This window comes from Pyricularia oryzae, chromosome 1, assembly GCF_000002495.2.
Source record: "Pyricularia oryzae 70-15 chromosome 1, whole genome shotgun sequence".
Taxonomy (NCBI): Eukaryota; Fungi; Ascomycota; class Sordariomycetes; order Magnaporthales; family Pyriculariaceae; genus Pyricularia; species Pyricularia oryzae.
The window spans coordinates 3,480,250-3,499,216 of record NC_017844.1 but is presented as its reverse complement, the minus strand read 5'-3'; the positions used below and the strand labels follow the sequence as shown (position 1 = coordinate 3,499,216).

The following is an 18,967-nucleotide window of genomic DNA, read 5'->3' as shown; positions in this document are numbered from 1 at the left end:
GCCCTTGACCAAAAAATTTGCGTCATTGCGGCCCCACACAAACGGACCCCACCGCTGAAAATACTCTACGGGAATGGCGCGCATGGCAGAGCTTGTCGCGCATGGAAACCTCACACTGCCAAACAGCCAACGACCACTTGAAGACCAACAGGCTTGAGGTTGAAAAACAAAGGCCAGGGGAAAATCGCACGTGGTGCCATACCTAACCCTCCTCGCATATTCCCAGGTAGCACTCATGGATGCTCAGCGGAAATCACTTTTGCATCGGTGTGGTACCTTCTAGCTTCTCACTGATTTTGTTCACGACTGCGACTCGTTTTGAGTTTTCTGAAAACAAAAACTGCGAAAAATGTCAACCTCACCAGCAGATGGCATCTCTAAGCTCTCCGTAGAGGATGCTTCCAACAACGAAGCCCCACCCCCACACGACCGCTCGGCGGCATCGCCGACTAGTGAAGCCACGCCAGCCAACTCGGCCCGCGAAGTGCCAGCCAGTTCCGCTGAAGTAACAGCAGCGTCTCCGTCAAAGGCTCCAGTTCCCGCCGAAGGTGTGGTCGATACCAAGCCAGCTCGGACTACTTGCGGCGTCTGCGAGAAGGAGCCCAGCAAATACAAATGCCCCCATTGCTCACTTGCATAGTAAGCTTCAGTTTGCCCAACCCGACACTGTAACCGTGTGGATGTTGTCTTGTCTCGGGCTGACCCCATATGAAAAAGCTGCTCCGTACCTTGCTCCCGCATACACAAAGAGACACATCCTCCCTCCTCCCTACCGCCGAAGCCGCCGCCACCGGTCAACCGGTCTGCAGCCAAGCACAGTCGCCAACACCCGTTTAGCGTTCTCGATAACTCCCCCGAGTTGCGCAATCTTTTCAAAAAGTATCCAAACCTCCCATCTACTCTGAATCAGATACACTCGGCGACATTGCCCCCTAATAAAGAGCCTGGCACGAGAGGTGGTCTTCCTTGGAAACTCTCAGATGTGGATTCCAGGCTTCTCGACGGCACGGGTCGCCCCGGCGGTGGTAGAAAGAAGAACGAACCCTGGTCTCAGGACGTTGGTCTAAGCCGCGGACGTGCCGCCCTTCGCAAGGCACGCATGGATCCTTCCGATGTTGGCGATGGCGTCAGGGAGTATTGCGAGCTCGTGCTGTACCTCTTGTCCAAAGGTAGTGACAAGGACGAGGCCACGGCAATGGTGAGCCGCGAATACACTCAAGAAGAGATCAAGCTCATCGAGACTCTTCAACAGCAAGAACACGAAGACTGATGTTGAGCTGGCATAGCCATGCCAGAATTTGGGCGTGACATCTTCAAGCATCCTTCTCATGACTCGCATCGCTGTGTTTATTTGTCTCCTGAGTATCCAGTCTCAACGCTTCTGTACATGAGGGGTGCTGGCAGTTCCCACCTGCTCTTATGGTGGAAGAGCCCAATGGGCTAGTCTCGTACCAGGTCAACAACAGAAGCTCATAAGCACGCTTCGCTGCACGCTTATGGCCCAGGATTGATTATTATCAAGTCCAGCACAGCATACGGGGAAATTTCTGGACGCCAGTTTGTGGTGCATCATGAGGTTACCTTGGGAAGCTGAGGTTGAGTTATGTATATGAGTATGTCCACGTGAGTTCCGTGGGACTATCTTGTATCTAAAGAATCGTTATAGCTAACGCCTGAATCTAGCAAAGAATCCATACTTGGGCGACTTCAGCTCGGGTGATTCTGGACCAACTTCGTTTGAAAACGATCCCTTTTCCTTGCCAACCAGTCGCCCTCGCAACGTCCAGGTGGATACGGGCCGTTTCAAGAGGGGCGATAGCCTGGTCTTTTTGACTTCGTCACTCTGCGTCCAATCTACACGGTGCTTGTTCGCGATGGAGATATGCAGTGGCTTGACCAATGGTGGTGGCGGCGTGTTGCTGCTGTGGTGGTCTAGGGAATCTGGTGCGACTTGCGAGTCGCGGACATTAGGGTCCTCCGACTTCCTTTCCGGGTAAAGACCTTTGCTGCCGCGCTTGTTTTCTTCTTGCTGATCGCTCGTGCCATTTGGATGACCCTCTACCTCATCTTCCGCTATGCGACCCCCATGAACTTGATTTGATTCCGGTTTTCGCCCGCTGGAAGCTTTCTGCTGCTCATCTCTGCTGAGGTGGAGCTTGAGCGCACTCTTGGATAGTCTGCGGACAAGACCGCTAGTTCCGGTACCCTCCCTCATGCTGATGGCTGTTGTTGTGACGGAAAACTGTAAAGCAGCCTCACGAGGCACATACGGATGGCTGGTCTGGGTCTGGGCATCCTCCTTTGCTGCGTTTTCTGAAGACGGCTGTTGGGACGATTTCCTCTTCTGGGTGTCGATTTTGGCTTCTGAACGACGAAGCCCTGTGCTCACGGACGGATCTGCTGCTCTGAAAGCTGCGATGCCATCTTGTTGCTGATATCCCGATACGTGTGCGGACGCAAAATCTGGATTCAGGCTTGCGCGCCTCCGGCGTTCCGCAGCCCTCTGTTGCTCCTCGAGTACCAGGGAAAGCCGGCGAGACAGCTCCACTGGGTCGACGGAGTAGGTTGCTGACGACTTGCTCTGTCGTGGTCGTTTCATGGTCTTGATGGCCGTCATCCTCCCAGGCTGCCGTATCACTCCCGGACGTTCGCGGTTATAATAGTCCATGGCTTGGCTGATAACACCCATGTGTGTGGTTTGGTGTGTTTTTTTTTGTATGGGTTGGGATAAGTTTGGGAGGAAAAGGGGTTAGGTGGTGGCAATGCAGCATAAGAAAGGGCGTGGATGAGTAGGGCGCCCCTAAGAAGAAAAACACTGGGAGGGAGAGGCAAGATTGCTAGCCTCAAATCCTGTTTGTTGTCTAGGGGGGGAAAAATGTTGAAGAAATATTGTCGTCTGGTTTATTATTTATTATTATTTTATTCTTGTTTGATTGTTCCGCGGCGGCGTCCCGCGTGAGGCAAGGAATTATCAGCAAATGACCTAGGTCTCGCTTGTCTCAGATAGCGGCGTCGGAAACAGGCCGAGAAACGCGGTGTTGAGTTAATCCCTCTTGAACGGACGGTTTTTAGTGAGAAGGTGTCCCCCTCCAAGACAAAGACGGGTAGTAGGTTTTCTGGCCTCTGCAAGCATAGAATGCAAAAGCAAGAAACAAAATGAATATATACTTGTAAGTCAGCTAGAGCTTTTGGAAAGCAAACCCTTGTCTCAAAATGCCATGAGTCGCGGGCCTCGGTGGAAATGGGCAGATGTTTGGGCACTTCTCGGCTTGCTCGCCGTTGTTTGATTTGATTATATGTTTACTGGATGTGTTGTGTAAAGAAAGAAAAAGAAAAAAAAAGCGAAAATAGAGGGACATGAAAAAAATCAAGATTGGCTTCCGCCAAGTCATCGTGATTTCATGTCCTGCATTCCGAGTGAACAGAGAAAACCCGAGAGGTGGGGATACATACAGCCGGAACAGGGACCCCAAATGCAACTAGCAGGTGAGAGGCGGGGAGGGCGGCATGCGTCGCATGCCGAATGGACGGATACTAACTAAGTTCGCTTCGAGGCAGGGGTAGTGTGGCCTGTCCAGTCTCTTGTTTTCTCCTCCCTCTATCCTATCCCTCTCTCTGTCATGGGGCCCTAGAGTGCCGTTCGCCAAGGGCACGAGGAGAAAGGGACAGAGAGGTGATGGCGCACAAGTAATCACGACCTTGGCCTTCTTTAGCGGACCCGGTTCATGAGCCACGGATAAGGTCTTAAATCAAATTATGTTGGGGAATACCATCCGTGGACCAAGGGACAGGGCTAAGGCCCAGACAAGACAAAGATGTAGTGTACATTGGAAATCTAGGCATGTGGTCTTGAAAGGATGAGTTCCTACAAATGGAAGCGGAGACACGGTTCTTGGGGATGGTGTCACGCGCCCAAATCCAAGGATGAGCTTCTCGCATAACTTTCATAAGGATGGGTATGCACGTGGTATATTTATTTTTAAGAAAACGCATATTTACTATGTAATAGTACTGAAAAGCCACTACCCTAGTGGATGATTGCTTAATCGATGTCATTAATGCTTTGATGCTTCATAATAGTTGGTGCATGTGTGGAGCAGCGAAAGCAACTGCGGATCATCTGAAGCTTAAGTGAGTTCCCTTGTGGAAACAGGCAGGTATTTGACCTCAAGCGATTTAGTCCGGGCCAGTACTGTAAGGTACAGATACGCATCGCAGCACATGAAAGAGAATCCAGATCTACCTGGCTTCAGAGTAATTCAGGTGTTGCCCGTACCTTAATTGCTTACCTACGTTCAAGGAAGATGGAGGCAGGAGGTCGTGTGGGCGGGCAGCTCGGGGGTGCTGCGGGGTGCAGGGATCAGGGGAATAAAGAGTGATTGAATGCATGTGGAAAATAAAAATTAAAAACCGCACCACACAGACAAGGTGTGTACTACCTTACTTCCTACTGTCACACAATAATATCGATATTGCCGTGATTTTCAGTAATCACGGTATTTTCCAGCCCATTTCTCAACCCAAGTGCGGACGCCATTCATCCTACCTCGTTTACTCGAGTCATCATGAGGCGAAACTGTTTTCTAGGTCGTCTTCATTTGTACCTATATTGCCGAGGTAGCTAAATGCAGCACAACGAATCACAGCATTGGCAGAATTAGCACTTGGGATGGTACGACATTTTGTGATGGTTCCTAATGAACTGATTGGGCTAGTCTGTCTGCAGCGAGCGAGAACCGAACCCCCTTTGGCAGACCAACCAACCAACATTTTGCTCCAATTCGAACAAGGGAATACGGTCGATCGTTTGATGCACAGGTGTGGAGTATGCGTGCGAAAGCAATGGATGCGACGCTGACAGCTTGACAAGTCTCGTGTTACCCGTCTCTACCCCTCACAGATTCTAGACTATGCTACTGCTGTGCATAACCTATCTTTGCAGCAGGGTGAGTGAGTTAACCCTATGGTATGATCTAACTGCGTGAGGTTGCCACTGCGGTTAGGCAAAGTGGACATGAACCGGGTATAGCCGCCGGATGTAATCAAGCGTTGAAAAAACGCAGTTGGAGCGAAAAGCCATAGGTGCTGCGTTTACACAAGCAAAGTTTCCGCAGACCATAAAGTACAAGTTGGCAACTCCGAGGACTGGAGATGAATGAAAATGATACCAGCAATAGTGAAGAATGAAATGAAAGCAACTATCAGCACTGCATCGTATCGACCGAAAACTCACTGTTATTCGTCCCATCAACTACATCTGCATCAGCCCACGTCTCGCATTGTAAAGTCAAGTCACCCGGCATCTCGACTTACTATCCTCAACTGCCAGAGCTGGACAGGACGTACTACGTACTACGTACATCGTATATGGTCGGTGTTTTAGCAAATCATGGCTTAACTAATAACCCCAAGGACCATACGAGCCTGGTTCAAATCGATCCTGAAGGTGGCAAGTAAGGCTTAGATCGGGCATCACGCTCCAGACGACCTGAAATACTTACCCTCGGAGGGTTTCGGCCGTGGTTGGGCTGGCTGTCATGTGTCTATTGATCCCAGGCCGACAAAAGTTCTAACCAGTGAAGAGGCGTATCAGGGTCGTATGGACATCTGGATTGAAGAATAGAACATATTCGCAATGTCTAGAACTAGGTAGTCGTGCCAAGTCAGCAGTAACTGTCCAATAGCATCTGTTTACCCATCTGCATCAACCCGCGTATGTCATTAGACTGCAGTTAGGCCATTGATCTAGGTCTGAGTGGTTTGCACTACCTGCACTTCTAAGCATCTGGCTTCACGAATAGCATTCTTCATTTGCGAGGGGAGTCGTGGCAATAACAGGTGTCGACATTGCAGTTCGCTGCGATCACACTTCCCGGAACGGCGGCCGTCCGCGCTGTTAGTCTAAGAGATTGGAGGATCCAGACCAGAGAAGAAAAGTCATTAGTTACTAAAGAGAAGGTTCTCGGAAGTTGTTTCATTGCTAAAGCAGGTCCCCGATTAAAACGAGAATGGGAGGGGGGTTTCTTTCGGGGTTAAGACCTACCCACTTGCCGAACCTACGTACTTGGACCGCAATTGATGCTACATCCATATGGAGGGGGGAGGGGAGGTAGAGGAGCAGACTATATTTTACGCGAAGCCTGAAACCCAATCGAGTGATGTCGGGGGAACACTTCAATATTGACTATCCAGTTGGTTTCAGTCGCAAAAAAAAAAAAAAAAAAAAAAAGATGCGAGGGTTCAAGTAGGCAGGCGGTTACCTTAGTTATCTTAGATAAGGTACCTTGTTTACTGTCTGGGGTAGGTAGGTACCTGGTAATGAAGCTATGAAGAGATATGGTGCAGGGTTTGAGGAGACAGCTTATGACAGGGACCGCAAGGACCCCTAGATGGACCGTGAAGCTACTACAGTAGCACGGTGCGCTTCAATGTTCTTTGAATGGTGGATGTCTAATGGGCTCGTGGGGCTCTACTCGGACGTTTTTGTACCCGCATCGCTAATTTGTAGAGCAAAGGTACCAAAGGCATCAACGCATTCCTACCTTACTTACGCCTGTCCACCCCGCGCGCGGTCAATATCAAAACGTTCCCTTGGGACCACTTGTCGGGGTCGAGCAGAACCAGAGAAAAGAAAATTGCCGAGCGACAGTGATGCATCTGTTGGATCCATGAATCAATATCGACTCAGCACTCTTAAACAGAACTTGCATGTTATTTCTTGCCAATTTCGCCTTATTTCGATCCGCATGAGATGAGAGGCCAGGCCCTGCCATTGCATTGACAACGGGAACCAAAGTACTGTAGTACCCAAGGTTAGGTACTGTACCTACAGCACTTGTCTGACCTTTGGGCCGGCAAGGCGACCTATCTCTAGGCATACGACCCCTCATAAGAACCACAAGCCACACAATACCCGCACTACTGGAAGTCTGCTTGCAGATTGATTAGCTGTGCAGAGACCATAGAGCGCGCCGGGCCACTGCGACAGACATACCACACCCCCCCAGTCGTCCGTCACCAACCGCGAAGCACGGGCAGCAGCTCCCCAAGCGTGCGGTTGACAGACCGATCGCTAAACTGCATCCAGATCCTGCCTTGTCAGACGCGACTGGCAACCTTCTTGCAGCGTGACGAAAATAAAGTCCGGTCTGACTGGACCGTCGAACCGCCGAACCATACCATTAACGCGCGTCGAGTTGAACCGTCACAAACCTACCGGCTGGAAAGCGGCGCCACCGCCCGGCCACCAAATAGTACCCCAAGGGTGCGATCCGCATCGCATGGGGACATTGGAACGCCTGGCCTTGTCTGACTGTACTAAAAAGCATACCTTTTGGTACCCAAGGCGGACAGCAGAGACCACCCATGTAAGTCCAAGTTTCGTTGTCGGATTGGTCTGCCCTAGCGTTGGAGGTGATTGTGCTCGCCCGAAAGAAACCCTTTCGTTGCTTAATTGGATTGGATGTCCCCAATAGAGAAGCTCAGCTTCCGCTTCGTGTCGTTGGCAAGTGCCTGGTTTGCCCTTCGACGACATCTATATCTTCTTGCTTGCTCGTCAAGGATCACCCCTTTTGTACCTATCCTTGGCCTGGACCACATCCACTCAGTCGGCAGCCACTTGTTGCTTGAAGCAGCCTATCCTAAACGCCCATCATGTCATCCAAATCGAGAGGGCACAGGGCTCACCATAGCGTCACAGAAGACCAATCAACCGCATCGCAATCCAGCAGGAGTAAACATTCACGAAAGCCATCTGCCACCTCGAGTTCCAAACCAAGAGCAAAGTCAACCTCGTCTCCTCTGCCACCGGCGTCATCCTCACGATCGAACTTACCCCATTCCAGCCGCCCTCCACTTCCCGAACCGAGGAGACCCCCGCCGTCACTATCGGATCGTTCGTTCCTCGATATCGGTGAACCGCCGTCCGGAAGCAGGCGCCGAAATTCGGCGGCACCCATAGCAGCCGAGCAGTCTTACGCCCGACACCGCCCCGAGGCAAATACGGACGAGCGCAGCCCGGCCGACTCGGACTCGCATGGACACCAGCATTCTTCTCCACCCAGCTGGCCGCCTCCTCGCAAAGATTCCTTGACACCGCTGAACAGCGAACCCGCGCCCAAGTCCGCCCCGCTTCCCACGACCCCGGAACCGCAACCAAACATGGATACGTTGAATATAGCAGTGCTGGGCGCAGATGGCGTGGGAAAGTCGACTTTTATACAGCGGGCATTACGCGCGCCGCGGCCTCCCGGCAACAACATCACTACCGTCCGGTTAGACCTGGACGGTAGTGCGCTGCGCGCTACATTTCTCGAGGTTGATACTGAGTTCTTAGAGGTCGAGGAAAAACAACCCATTCACTGGCCTAAGCAGATCAATGGCCACATGGTACCGCGCATAGATGGTGTCTTGGTGCTATACGATGTGACGAACAAGGAAAGCTTAAGAGAGTTACCTCCAATAATGAGTATGTGTTGGTTGCAGCCAAACCACCCCCTCCTTGGATGGGCAGGGTCGTCATTGGAGCCTTGCCTTGAAAATGCCTGCTGGCATGTGCCAGAAGCAGACTTGGTGCATTGACGGAGTTAGCCGGAGCAAAGGAGAATTTGGCTGCATAGATGAACTGACAGTTGCATGCGTTCTCCTCCAGATGCCTTGGCAATTGCCAAAATCCCAACCATCATCGTTGCCACGAAATGTGACAGCCCCGAGAACCTACGGCAAGTTAATCCTGATGCCGTGTCGGGCTACTTCCCCGCCGCCGTCGCCACCTTCAAGACTTCATCCAGCGTGCCAAGTAGCACAAGGGATTCACTTCAGTGTATAATACGGGCTGCGCTCGTGAGCAAGAGAGGTAAGCTATTGCAATTATTTATGTCAACATGATCTCGGTCGCCCTTTTGGTCGACCGTTTTCCCGATGTTTTGCCAACCCCTTTCCGATCTCTTTAACTTTGCGCCAAGCTGCTTGGATTGGTTGAGAGATTGCCGTCGGGTCAGATGAATGGGCCCGGGGAACACCCCAAAATCCCGATTCCAGGGTCTGAGGCCGTAGGGCCCATATTCAGGTCAAGGGCATTGACACAAACATCCCTCCTGGCCCAACGAGAGGCCCGGTTTGACCGGGGTATAGGTGCACATGACATAACCACCCTGTCGGCTAACATGCATATCAATCGATGACAGGCGCCGAAAACAACAAGAACGAAGCTGCAATATCTAGAAGACGCGCGGCATCTTCTGCAGCTCACCTTGACGCCCCAGATCTTAACGGACGACCGCTCAGTCAGCAAGGCAAGCACGGGCGAGCTAGTTCTGACCTTTCGCTGTTACGAGGTACCCCACCACCTGGAAGCGACGGAGGTTATTCGTACCGGGGCACACAGTCGCGATCGCGGATCGACCACTCAAGCTACGGATCCGACGCGGCAGCTGACGACGGTAGCGTCACTGTTTCTGGAATGCTTAGGACCCACGGCGGGGTGCGTTTGGACGGTGGTGGGCCCGACACGTTCCTGGACGTGGACGAGTCGGACGTCGAATCATATCGACACTCAGACGACATTCCCATTTTGCAACGCGGCGATGAGAATTTTGCGGAAAAGCCGGCCAAGATGGTCGGCGTGGAATTCGACGAGCTCGTCGACCGGTTGCTGGCCCCGCGCATGACGCGGGCCGACAACAACTTTGCCGACATATTCCTATGTCTTTATCGCAAATTTGCCTCGCCTGGTCAGCTGTTGTCGGCCATACTTGCGCGACTGGAGCCTGTGATGAAAGACAAGAGCATTCCTGACTTGACGATGATACAGACGGAGCTGCGAATCATTGAAGTTATCGCGAAATGGGTCTCACTATATCCAGGCGATTTTGCCCGGTCAGCCACAAGGAGGCAGCTGGAGAATTTAGTCCGCCAGCTTGCCAAGGATCCGATACTTACACCATCTGCACAGCAGATAAGGGTGTATTTGGAACGCTACATCATGGAGGACGACGACACAGGCTGGGCCAAGTCGGATGAGCCAGACAGAGACTCGTACCACGGTCAGGATCCCAGGTTCACGTCGCGCGACGGGCATAGAGGCGACGGTGTGCTTAACGATAGCATGACGTCGCTGCACCTTGAGGATAGCCGGGAGTCGTCCTCGACATATGGGCAAGCACAGCGGGCTTCTGCAGACGACTCTGGGCCGCCCCGACGGCCAGTTGCGCAGTTTCAGTTCCATTCGCTCGATGACTATGAGCGTGAGGCAGCGACGATGATGCCCACAGCAACTTTGCCATTGAACAAAATCCGCTACCACATTTTCCTGGATAAGGACACCGACGACATTGCCGACGAAATCACGCGTATCGACTGGATAATGTTTTCCTCCATTCGCATTCGCGACTTGGTGAGACATGTGAGCCTGTCGACTGAGCAGAAAGAGAAGTGCCGCAGTCTAAAAAACGTCAACCGCATGATCAGCCATTTTAACCATGTTGCTCGCTGGGTGTCTAATATGATCCTTATCCGAGACAAGGCGAAGCACCGCGCACCATGCCTGGAGAAATTCATGCTTATCGCACTCAGGCTGCGCGTTCTGAACAACTACAACGGGCTTGCTGCCGTTTTGGCGGGCATCAATGGGACATCAATCCACCGTCTTGCTCAAACAAAGTCGCTAGTTTCTGTGGAAGTGCAAAGGCGGTTCGCAAGGCTCGGGTTGTTAATGGGAACTCAGAAGAGCCACTTTGCGTACCGACTCGCGTGGGAGAACTCTCCACTGCCAAGAATACCTTTTATGCCGCTACACCGACGTGATTTAGTGTCGGCCGAGGAAGGAAGCAGGACTTTTGTCGGACCTCAAGGAGACAGGATCAACTGGAAGAAGTTTGAGGTCTTGAGCGAAGTTTTGTTGCCTCTAATGAAGAGCCAGGGCACGCCATATCCTAATCTGAGGAAGGACGATGGGAGTAGGGAGCTGATTCTTGATTGCAAGATGCCAATTGACGAAGAGGTAAGCCATATTGGAGTATGGATTGGTTGACTTGATCGTAGGCAATACTGACGTGATTTTGTTTCTCTTTTTTTTTCTTTCCTACCACAGGAAATCTATCAGCGCAGTATACAAGTGGAGCCTACATCAGGCATGGGCGAGTCGAGCAAGAAGAAATTCCCTTGGCTGGCAAAATAGGGTGAGGTGGCAAGGACTCTCGGGATGGCTTGACTGGACCAGTCGAGAGCTGGAAACGATGGAGACGATGGGTATTACGGGCTGCTTTTTATTATTCCCCCTGGCTACTAAGCGTGGCTTGTTTGAAATGGCTGTTGAATAACTGCCCATCATGGTTTCGTACCTTTGGATTGTTGGGCGTTTGGTTTACCTGAAAGATTCCTATCAGAACCACGTGCTCCAGAGCACAAAATGAAGCATCATGACAATGCTAATATCATCTTCAACATGGGCATTTTCAACACTATCAACTCTAATGAGGACAAAGTCACTAACTAGTGTGCTTGTGCCCATCTTGGCATCTAAGGAAATGAAGGGCCTTGACTTTTTTGTAGGAATGGTCCGATTGCCTCGCTGAGCGACCCCACGTTGCGCCGCAGGCTGCAGGTATGTACCTGCCTAGTCAAAGGTAACTGGGCGTTCTTGCCTTTTAGGGGAAACCTCAGTGATCACGGCAGGGACCATTCGTGCGGGCAAGACACGTCTTTCTTCACCCCTGCTCCACTGCAGTTGTTCTAAGGAGTACGGTTTGTCTGGGTTGAGTTCTTCTCTTCTGTTGGGTCGATTTGGGTATTTTTTTTTGTCGACCACCAGTGTTATATCCTCTGCCAGCAACAGCGCGACCACAGCCAGCACACCATGCCACCTAGGAAGAGAGCTCGTTCTAGTGAGTGTAAACTGGAAGGATCCTTTCCAAGTCTGCTTCTTCGGCGCCGGTTCTGAAAACGTTCATAGTGAGCAGCGAGGAAGGCGACTTTGAGCAGTCCGCGAAGGGTCGCCACCCCATGCAGAAGCGCAAAATGGGCATGGAGAGGAGTGACGACAATATGGCGGCGGACTTTGGCGGTTCTGAAATCGACAACACTCAGACTAGCGACGGCGGACGGCTGTTTGATGATATTGCCTCCATTCGACGGGATGCCCTGGAGGAGCTCAGATCTCATGCTGAAGAGTCACAGTATGTGTTACATATGTATTCTTTTTAATTTGGGGTTTTCAGTCTATTCTCACAAGGCCATTACAATTTCACGGCACACAGCCACTCCAAAGCTTCGAAACAGCCAAAGGATACGGAGGACACCCTACGTCAGATACAGACCTCAAATGCAGGCACAAAGGAGAAAGTCGAGCTTTTCCGGGCAGGCCGCGCACTTTTTATTGCTTGCGGATGCGCAATTACGAGCACCGAAAAGTACGCTGGACACCTAAAGGATACACAACGCCCACACCTTGAAGATGCCACACTAGAACAATGGCAGCAGGACATTGCTAGTCTGGAGAGAATTGTGGATTTTGGTCACCAGTACGGGAAGCACCTATCCGAGTGTGCAATCACTGGGACTAGACCCTACACACCGGGAAGCAATGAGGTCGACGAGGATGGCATGTTTACGATTGAAATCTTTGAAAGGAGCACTTCCGCGGTTGCCAAAGACAAGAGTTGGGGAAGTTGTGCCAGAAAACACGTCAAAGGCTTGAAGATGTTGGCACCCACCGCGGAGGAGGGCAGATCACACAGTCCGCCTTTGGGTCGGTGAGGGAACAGGCGGTCTTTGAGGCGAGCATTGACTACTTTCAGAAGCGGAAAGAATGCTGCTCCTCTATGACGTTTCTGATGGATTGAGAATGATTCAACATATGGTCTGTGGCCATGCCAGGGGAAATTTTCCGGTTGATATGTTCATACGGCAAACTAAATTTGGCAACGAGACAAGAATTGCAACCGTTTCTCGCTAGAAATTTGTCGCTGGGCTAGTGTTGCATACGTATCACCGCAATAGAATGAATTTGGTCTCCTTCAAAAGTTGTGAAATCCATGTGTACAGCTTTCCTTTTAAGGGTTTCAAAAGGTTGCAACTCTACGGATAACATGGGTAACAAAGAATTGTCTTATAACAAAGCACACACACGCATTGGAGCATACCCAAGTACGGACCCAAGGGACCCTCTCAAGCCCCCTTTGAGAGTACCAAATCTGTTATCGTTCGCAACGGCCAAGATTACGAGTGGAGACCTTGGTCAGCATTTTCACCCAACACTCGTTAGCCATGAGGTGGGGTGTCTTTGGTGGGGTTTTGCAAAAGGCTAAACCGGATATGGACTAGCGCACAAAGTTGTGCCTGCCCTACTCGTTTCTGCCCACACAAACCTCTCCAGATAATGTAGACTTAAATTTTTTGAAGACATTCAACACCAAAATCAGAAACCGAAATCGACCAAGTGGACGACATTCGGCCTCGACCAAACCGGTACGTTTTCCTCATTATCTTCAAGGAGCGAGCTTCAATTCTCAGTTCTTTGCAGGAACCTAGGTACTTGCCCCCCTCATATTTGATAACGACAACTAATAATTAGCATTTGACCTCGAAACAGACAAGATGGGTGCGCTTAAATACGTCGAGGAGCTCCAGAAGAAGAAGCAGTCGGATATCCTCCGCTTCCTTCTGCGTGTGCGCTGCTGGGAAGTACGTTAGCCAATCGATCCGATCCCGAAACTTTCGAACAACCAAAGCATGGTTTTCGCCAAATGGCCGAGGCTTCTCGGATCTTGTCTTGTGCTCCTTCTAGCGAAGAGGGTCAAGGCAGAGACGAGAAGTCCGTCCTTGATTTACACTCGTTGAACATTTGCTGAGAGTGTATTTCGCTTCAAACTATAGCTTCGCCAACTGAACGTTATCCACCGTGCCTCGCGCCCGTCTCGCCCCGACAAGGCCCGCCGCCTCGGTTACAAGGCCAAGCAGGGCTATGTTATCTACCGTGTGCGCGTCCGCCGTGGTGGCCGCAAGCGACCTGTGCCCAAGGGTGCCACTTACGGTACGTCGAACCTCGAGTCCTGCACCCCCGGTGATCTGGAGGGTAGCGGGAGATTGAGCGGCATCAGGCAAACACCACTAACTAGTTTCTTTTTCTCCCCCCTCTAGGCAAGCCCACCAACCAGGGTGTGAACCAGCTCAAGTACCAGCGTTCGCTCAAGGCTACCGCTGAGGAGCGTGTCGGCCGCCGCTGCGCTAACCTGCGCGTCCTCAACTCGTACTGGATCAACCAGGACTCCACCTACAAGTACTACGAGGTCATCCTCGTTGACCCCCAGCACAAGGCCATCCGCATCGACCCCAGGATCAACTGGATCGTCAACCCCGTCCACAAGCACCGCGAGTCCCGCGGTCTTACTGCCACCGGCAAGAAGTCGCGTGGTCTCAACAAGGGCCACCGCTACAACAAGACCACTGCCGGCCGCAGGAAGACGTGGAAGAGGCACAACACCCTGTCCCTGTGGCGCTACCGCTAAACGTCTCTATGAAGACGTGGGGTCACAAAGCAGCAAGGGTGCTGTCGGTGTTTTGGGGAGTTTTTATCTCGGTTTGGGCTGGAAAAATTGTCCTCTATTGTCGATTGGGCGCAACTTCATTCAGCTCTGGTTCACGTCGTTCATATCGGATATGCATCGGTTCTGCAATTTGGGGTTGGGACATCAAAACTTTTAACGATAGCAAAATGAACAAGGCACGACCGATACCAGGCGGTGCCAACTTGAATTCATGTCAGCGCCCTGTTTCCAGCCCTGCTAAATGTACAGTCACGTGCAAGCGATTGTCATGTATGTATATGGTATGAATCCTGATGCAGAACATTGATGCAACGTATTGTGGTGCTAGTCTCAGGAGTGAGTTGTTGCGAGGTAGAGAAACACGGGTAGTGAACCGTCCAGAGCAGATGCTTACACGTACTTATCAAGCAGAGATTCAAACTACCTAAACTATTCCCACATATGCCCCGAATGTTTTGGATGTTTATCTTGTCGGTTGGGTGGTGATCATGGGTATAAAGACCAGTTCTCTAGGCAAGTTTACCATCTCCCACCAACTTTGATTTCAGTTATCTGGGAGGCTTTCGAGCTAGCCAATGCAATTGTGGTATTTCGGTCTGGATTGCCACCATACAATACACTGCAGGTAATGCCACTACTCTAACGAAACTCCTCCGTCGGAGTGCTTTTCGAATATGGGAAAGGCTAGAGCTGAAAGAACTTTGAAAGGGTATATATACATGGAATGCATCCAGGGGGCAACTAAAAGCCAACAGCCCTAACCGATTGGTCACACAAGAATGAGCAAAGACATCTTTTCCTTGCGGGGTGCAGATCGAGGGACACGCCTAGCCTCAACTTCAGTTCGCCGCCATCTCGTGCGCCCGGTTCGGCCCAGTCCCGTCGACCTCGGCCATGGGTGCAGGGTATTTGGGATACGCTCCCTCATAGTGCGGGGCGTTGGGCGGCAAACTCAGGCCGGGGGAGACGCTCGACACCGAGTGGCCGTTGTTCTGAGCCCACGGAATACCCGGGGTGTTGTAGGACGACGGCGTAAAGGCCGTCGAGTCGGGCTGGCTCGGCGACATGGGGTAGTACCCGCTCCCCGACGGCCCGGCGGAAGCGCCATCGGGGTGGCTCGTGTTCTTTTTCCTGCGACGGTAGAGCAGGACGGCAGCCAGTGCGAAAACAGCGAGGACCGCCGCACCGCCGACCGCGCCTCCCACGATGGCGCCCGTGTTTGCGCTGCTACTGCCACCGCCGCCGTTATCGCTGCCGCCACCATTGTTGGATGGCTGTAGACTACCACTGCTGGCGCCACCACTCTCGTCGACGTCGCCGGTCCTGCCATTCGTCGGGCCGGTTGGGGTCACAGTTACTACCTTGGTGACGGCAGCGCCGTTGGAGGAGGTGACTGTGGTGCGGAGAGTCGCCAGGCTGGTCGAGGTAGCGAAGAATCTCGTCGTGCCGGGCTTGACGGTTAGGTAGACCGACGGGGCGGTCCGACTCGTGCCGCCGCAGGTGAAGGCAGGGTAACGTCCAGAGGAGCCGTAGAAGAACGTGTGGCAGTAGGGCAGTGTTCCGGTGCTGTGTATCGTGGAGAAACCAGGAGAAATCAAGTCAGAAGGACTGAAAGTGCCCGTGCCATAAAGCTGATAATGTCTCACCATCTGGATATCCGGCTATTGGCGCTACAAGCCGAGTCACAGGACTGATCCCTAGCGACGCAAGCTGTTGCTGAGACGCTGTTGATTTCCTGTTAACTCCATCAGCACCAGGCTGCCTTGATTCTATTTTATCTCGTCCGTCGATCTTGACTTGGCTGCTGCACAATATACAACGGGAAATACTTTGTTATATTCACTTACCGTGCAGCCCTCTGCAGGACAGCAAACACGGCCTTCTGGACGCGAACCATCGGCTTGCCAAAAGACGCAACGGTACTCTGGATTATTACATGTCCGTTGAACTAGGGAAATCAAGAGGGAACCAAGCGTTAGTCTGCCCGGCCAAAGTAGCTTCATGTGTAAACCATTTTTACACTGTTTTCTTTTTCATCCTCTCTCCCTCTCTCTCTGTCCATCTTACTCTTGGGAGGTGAACAAAACAAAAGAAGAAGAAAAAACGCACTAGTTATATTCTGACTATCCCAGCCACAGATGCCGTCTGGGGCAACGAAGTACGTAAAGGAGTTTTGTCGGCGGGCGAGGTCAAGCATGATCGGGGCCTCGGTGGGACGAGGGCTCTGGACGTCAAGGAGTATGACCCCCGATCGCGTGACAGACGCCATTGCGGCCGCCGACGCCGTCCTGACGTGCAGAGCGGCGACTAGGCATGAGAGCAGCAGCAGCCGCGTTGTATTCCTTGTCGGAGTCGGGCTGGCCATCATGGAAAGAGATTAGAACAAAAAGTCGTCGATGAGGACAAAGCTCTACTAGTCAGGCTTGAGTGAGCTTGGGACTATCATGAGATATATAGAATGCCACAAGGAACAGAATTGTGTGATCGAGCAAAACCCAAAAGTTGGGAAAATTGTTTTACTGTCTCGCCCTTTACCGCTATGCTTAACGTACAGAGGAATGAAAAGGGTCGAGGAAAAAATCTGAGCTGACCACCCACTGCGTGCTCTCCCTGCATACCTATATGCCTACCAGTCTTTGCTGTTGGCCTTTGCCGAACGCTCAAGGTGTGTAACACAGCACAGTATTCTATACGTCACTTCGCAGCCCCCTCGCTGACATATTAAAGTAAAGGGGAGGAACCATGCGAGATAAAAACAATCTAATATCGGTGTCACCCATCACCTATGATTAGCATCGGCAAGGCTCAAACTGAACAAAAAAAAAGAAAAACAAATCACTTTTAGGGTTCAATTTTGAGTTTGGGCAGGAAATCACACACCCAGAGAGAAAAAGAACACTACAGTGGATATGGATCATTGCGTATGTGAGTATCCCGGCATCAAGGCTGGGCAGGCCACACGGCTTAAGAGCTGAATGCTAACTTCGCTGCCAAGGTGCCGCAACAAAAAAGGAGTTAAGGGGTTTTTCAACCTTGGACCCCAAACTGCCTGGCTGCCTGGCTGCAGGCCAAGGAAGAATGTCTTTAAACTGCTGCTGTGAAACCCTGTCCCGCTTTCTGCATCCTTTTTTCAGCTGCCTGGGTCATACGACCAACCATACTCTTTTATCGTCCAGCATCAGCAAATAAGGTGCACAACAGTATGCGCACTCGGTCGGATTGAACTAGCGGCTCTGAGGCTAAGCACACATCTTCCGGCTTTCTTCGTTCTTTATTTGGACATGGGTTGCACAGGGACTGATCAAGTAGTAATGAGTGTTGCAAATTCTATACTGTTTGTGGAAGGCAAATTCATTATCTATATCGAATATGAGACACATGCTCTATAAACTAAAACGGGGTACTCTGTACTTGCACACTTACATAAACACCATCATCCATCATCCAATGGTCCAACTCCTTCAACCCAGCTCATGCACCTGCCTGGCTGGAGGGGAACTATTTGGATGCCCAGTATCGCCCAGCTCGTGCACCTGAGTAGCCGGGACAGCTGCGTCCATCTCGAGCGGATACTCTGGTATCTTGGCGGCCTGTCCAGCGTTCAATAATGGCCACTTGGGTGACCGAGTATCTGTGTTCTCGGGCTGCACGACAGCTTGACCGCCGATGTCCTGGCTCCGCTTCTTCTTCCTCCGGTAGACGAACGCCCCGGCGCCTGCGGCAATGGCAATGACAGAAATGCCACCGACCACCCCGCCCACGATGGCGCCGATGGGAGTTGAGCTCTGACTGTCTCCACCACCGCCTCCATCGCCTCTATCGCCGCCGCTGCCACCACCACCAGCATCTGTCGGTGAGCTGATCTGTTCCACTGCATTGTCTTCATCGGTGCCGGTCCCCGGGGCAGCCCCAGAGGCCGTGGCGCCAAAGAGCCCGTAGTTCCGCGTCGTCGTGGCCCCCGAAAACGTCGTCTGGAGCAGCGCAGTCCTCTGCCCTCTCGAAAAGGCCGTCTTTGCGCAGGTGAAGCCATGGAAACTGTCCGTCGCGACGTAGTTCACTGGGTGGCAGAATGGGGTGTCTCCCTCGCTGTTGATTGTTCAACAAGACAATTATCGTTTCCTGTCAGCATTCTTTCCTCTTTCCTCGTTACGCCCAATACTTTGACCAGGCCGAGATCAAAAAATAAAGACAAGGGTGTAAAGCGGAAAACTCACCATCTTCTGATTGCTTGGTTGCTAGAGCACCGGCTATCGCAGCTTTCGGACGCTCCCACGCATGACGTTTTGAAAGAGTAGCTTGCCTGTTTTTATGTCGAGCCCCATCATGTCAGTGATAACTGCAGCGCAACTTGATTTGGTCCGCAAATGCCCCTTTTTTTCGAGGGACCCGAAAAAAGAAGCAGAAAAAAACAAGCCTCACCGGAC

General features: G+C 51.8%; 7 protein-coding genes across 7 annotated transcripts in view; 3 read left to right on the top strand and 4 right to left on the bottom strand.

Moving 5' to 3' along the window:
* Positions 1–113: 113 nt before the first annotated feature.
* Positions 114–3,185, top strand: MGG_06992 (uncharacterized protein). The gene is made up of 3 exons (XM_003709696.1): positions 114–639; positions 718–1,613; positions 1,684–3,185. Exons 1-2 carry the CDS (start codon positions 350–352, stop codon positions 1,268–1,270), a joined length of 843 nt encoding a protein of 280 aa, XP_003709744.1. The 5' UTR covers positions 114–349; the 3' UTR covers positions 1,271–1,613; positions 1,684–3,185.
* MGG_06991 (uncharacterized protein) lies at positions 1,230–3,351 on the bottom strand. Its single transcript, XM_003709695.1, has one exon. It carries the CDS (start codon positions 2,687–2,689, stop codon positions 1,667–1,669), a length of 1,023 nt encoding a protein of 340 aa, XP_003709743.1. The 5' UTR covers positions 2,690–3,351; the 3' UTR covers positions 1,230–1,666.
* A 1,648-nt stretch (positions 3,352–4,999) lies between these two features.
* MGG_16234 (uncharacterized protein) lies at positions 5,000–6,091 on the bottom strand (the record flags this gene model as incomplete). The annotated part of the gene is made up of 5 exons (XM_003709694.1): positions 5,000–5,145; positions 5,234–5,257; positions 5,314–5,352; positions 5,502–5,532; positions 6,044–6,091. 5 exons carry the CDS (start codon positions 6,089–6,091, stop codon positions 5,000–5,002), a joined length of 288 nt encoding a protein of 95 aa, XP_003709742.1.
* Positions 6,092–7,653: 1,562 nt separating this feature from the next.
* MGG_11784 (uncharacterized protein) lies at positions 7,654–12,753 on the top strand (the record flags this gene model as incomplete). The annotated part of the gene is made up of 6 exons (XM_003709693.1): positions 7,654–8,467; positions 8,651–8,854; positions 9,186–10,999; positions 11,828–11,882; positions 11,951–12,173; positions 12,255–12,753. 6 exons carry the CDS (start codon positions 7,654–7,656, stop codon positions 12,751–12,753), a joined length of 3,609 nt encoding a protein of 1,202 aa, XP_003709741.1.
* A 640-nt stretch (positions 12,754–13,393) lies between these two features.
* Positions 13,394–14,851, top strand: MGG_11785 (60S ribosomal protein L15). The gene is made up of 4 exons (XM_003709692.1): positions 13,394–13,464; positions 13,589–13,680; positions 13,873–14,029; positions 14,137–14,851. Exons 2-4 carry the CDS (start codon positions 13,594–13,596, stop codon positions 14,502–14,504), a joined length of 612 nt encoding a protein of 203 aa, XP_003709740.1. The 5' UTR covers positions 13,394–13,464; positions 13,589–13,593; the 3' UTR covers positions 14,505–14,851.
* Positions 14,852–15,382: 531 nt separating this feature from the next.
* Positions 15,383–16,192, bottom strand: MGG_06988 (uncharacterized protein; the record flags this gene model as incomplete). The annotated part of the gene is made up of 1 exon (XM_003709691.1): positions 15,383–16,192. The coding sequence occupies one exon, from the start codon at positions 16,190–16,192 to the stop codon at positions 15,383–15,385; it is 810 nt and encodes a 269-aa protein (XP_003709739.1).
* Positions 16,193–17,831: 1,639 nt separating this feature from the next.
* MGG_16233 (uncharacterized protein) overlaps positions 17,832–18,967 on the bottom strand; it is a gene marked incomplete at its 5' end in the record, with an annotated part of 1,592 nt that continues 456 nt past the window's right edge. The window contains 3 exons of the mRNA XM_003709690.1: positions 17,832–17,901; positions 17,967–18,629; positions 18,758–18,843. Coding sequence (XP_003709738.1) covers positions 18,005–18,629; positions 18,758–18,843 — 711 coding nt within the window. The 3' untranslated portion in view covers positions 17,832–17,901; positions 17,967–18,004. The remainder of the gene's footprint in view (positions 17,902–17,966; positions 18,630–18,757; positions 18,844–18,967) is intronic.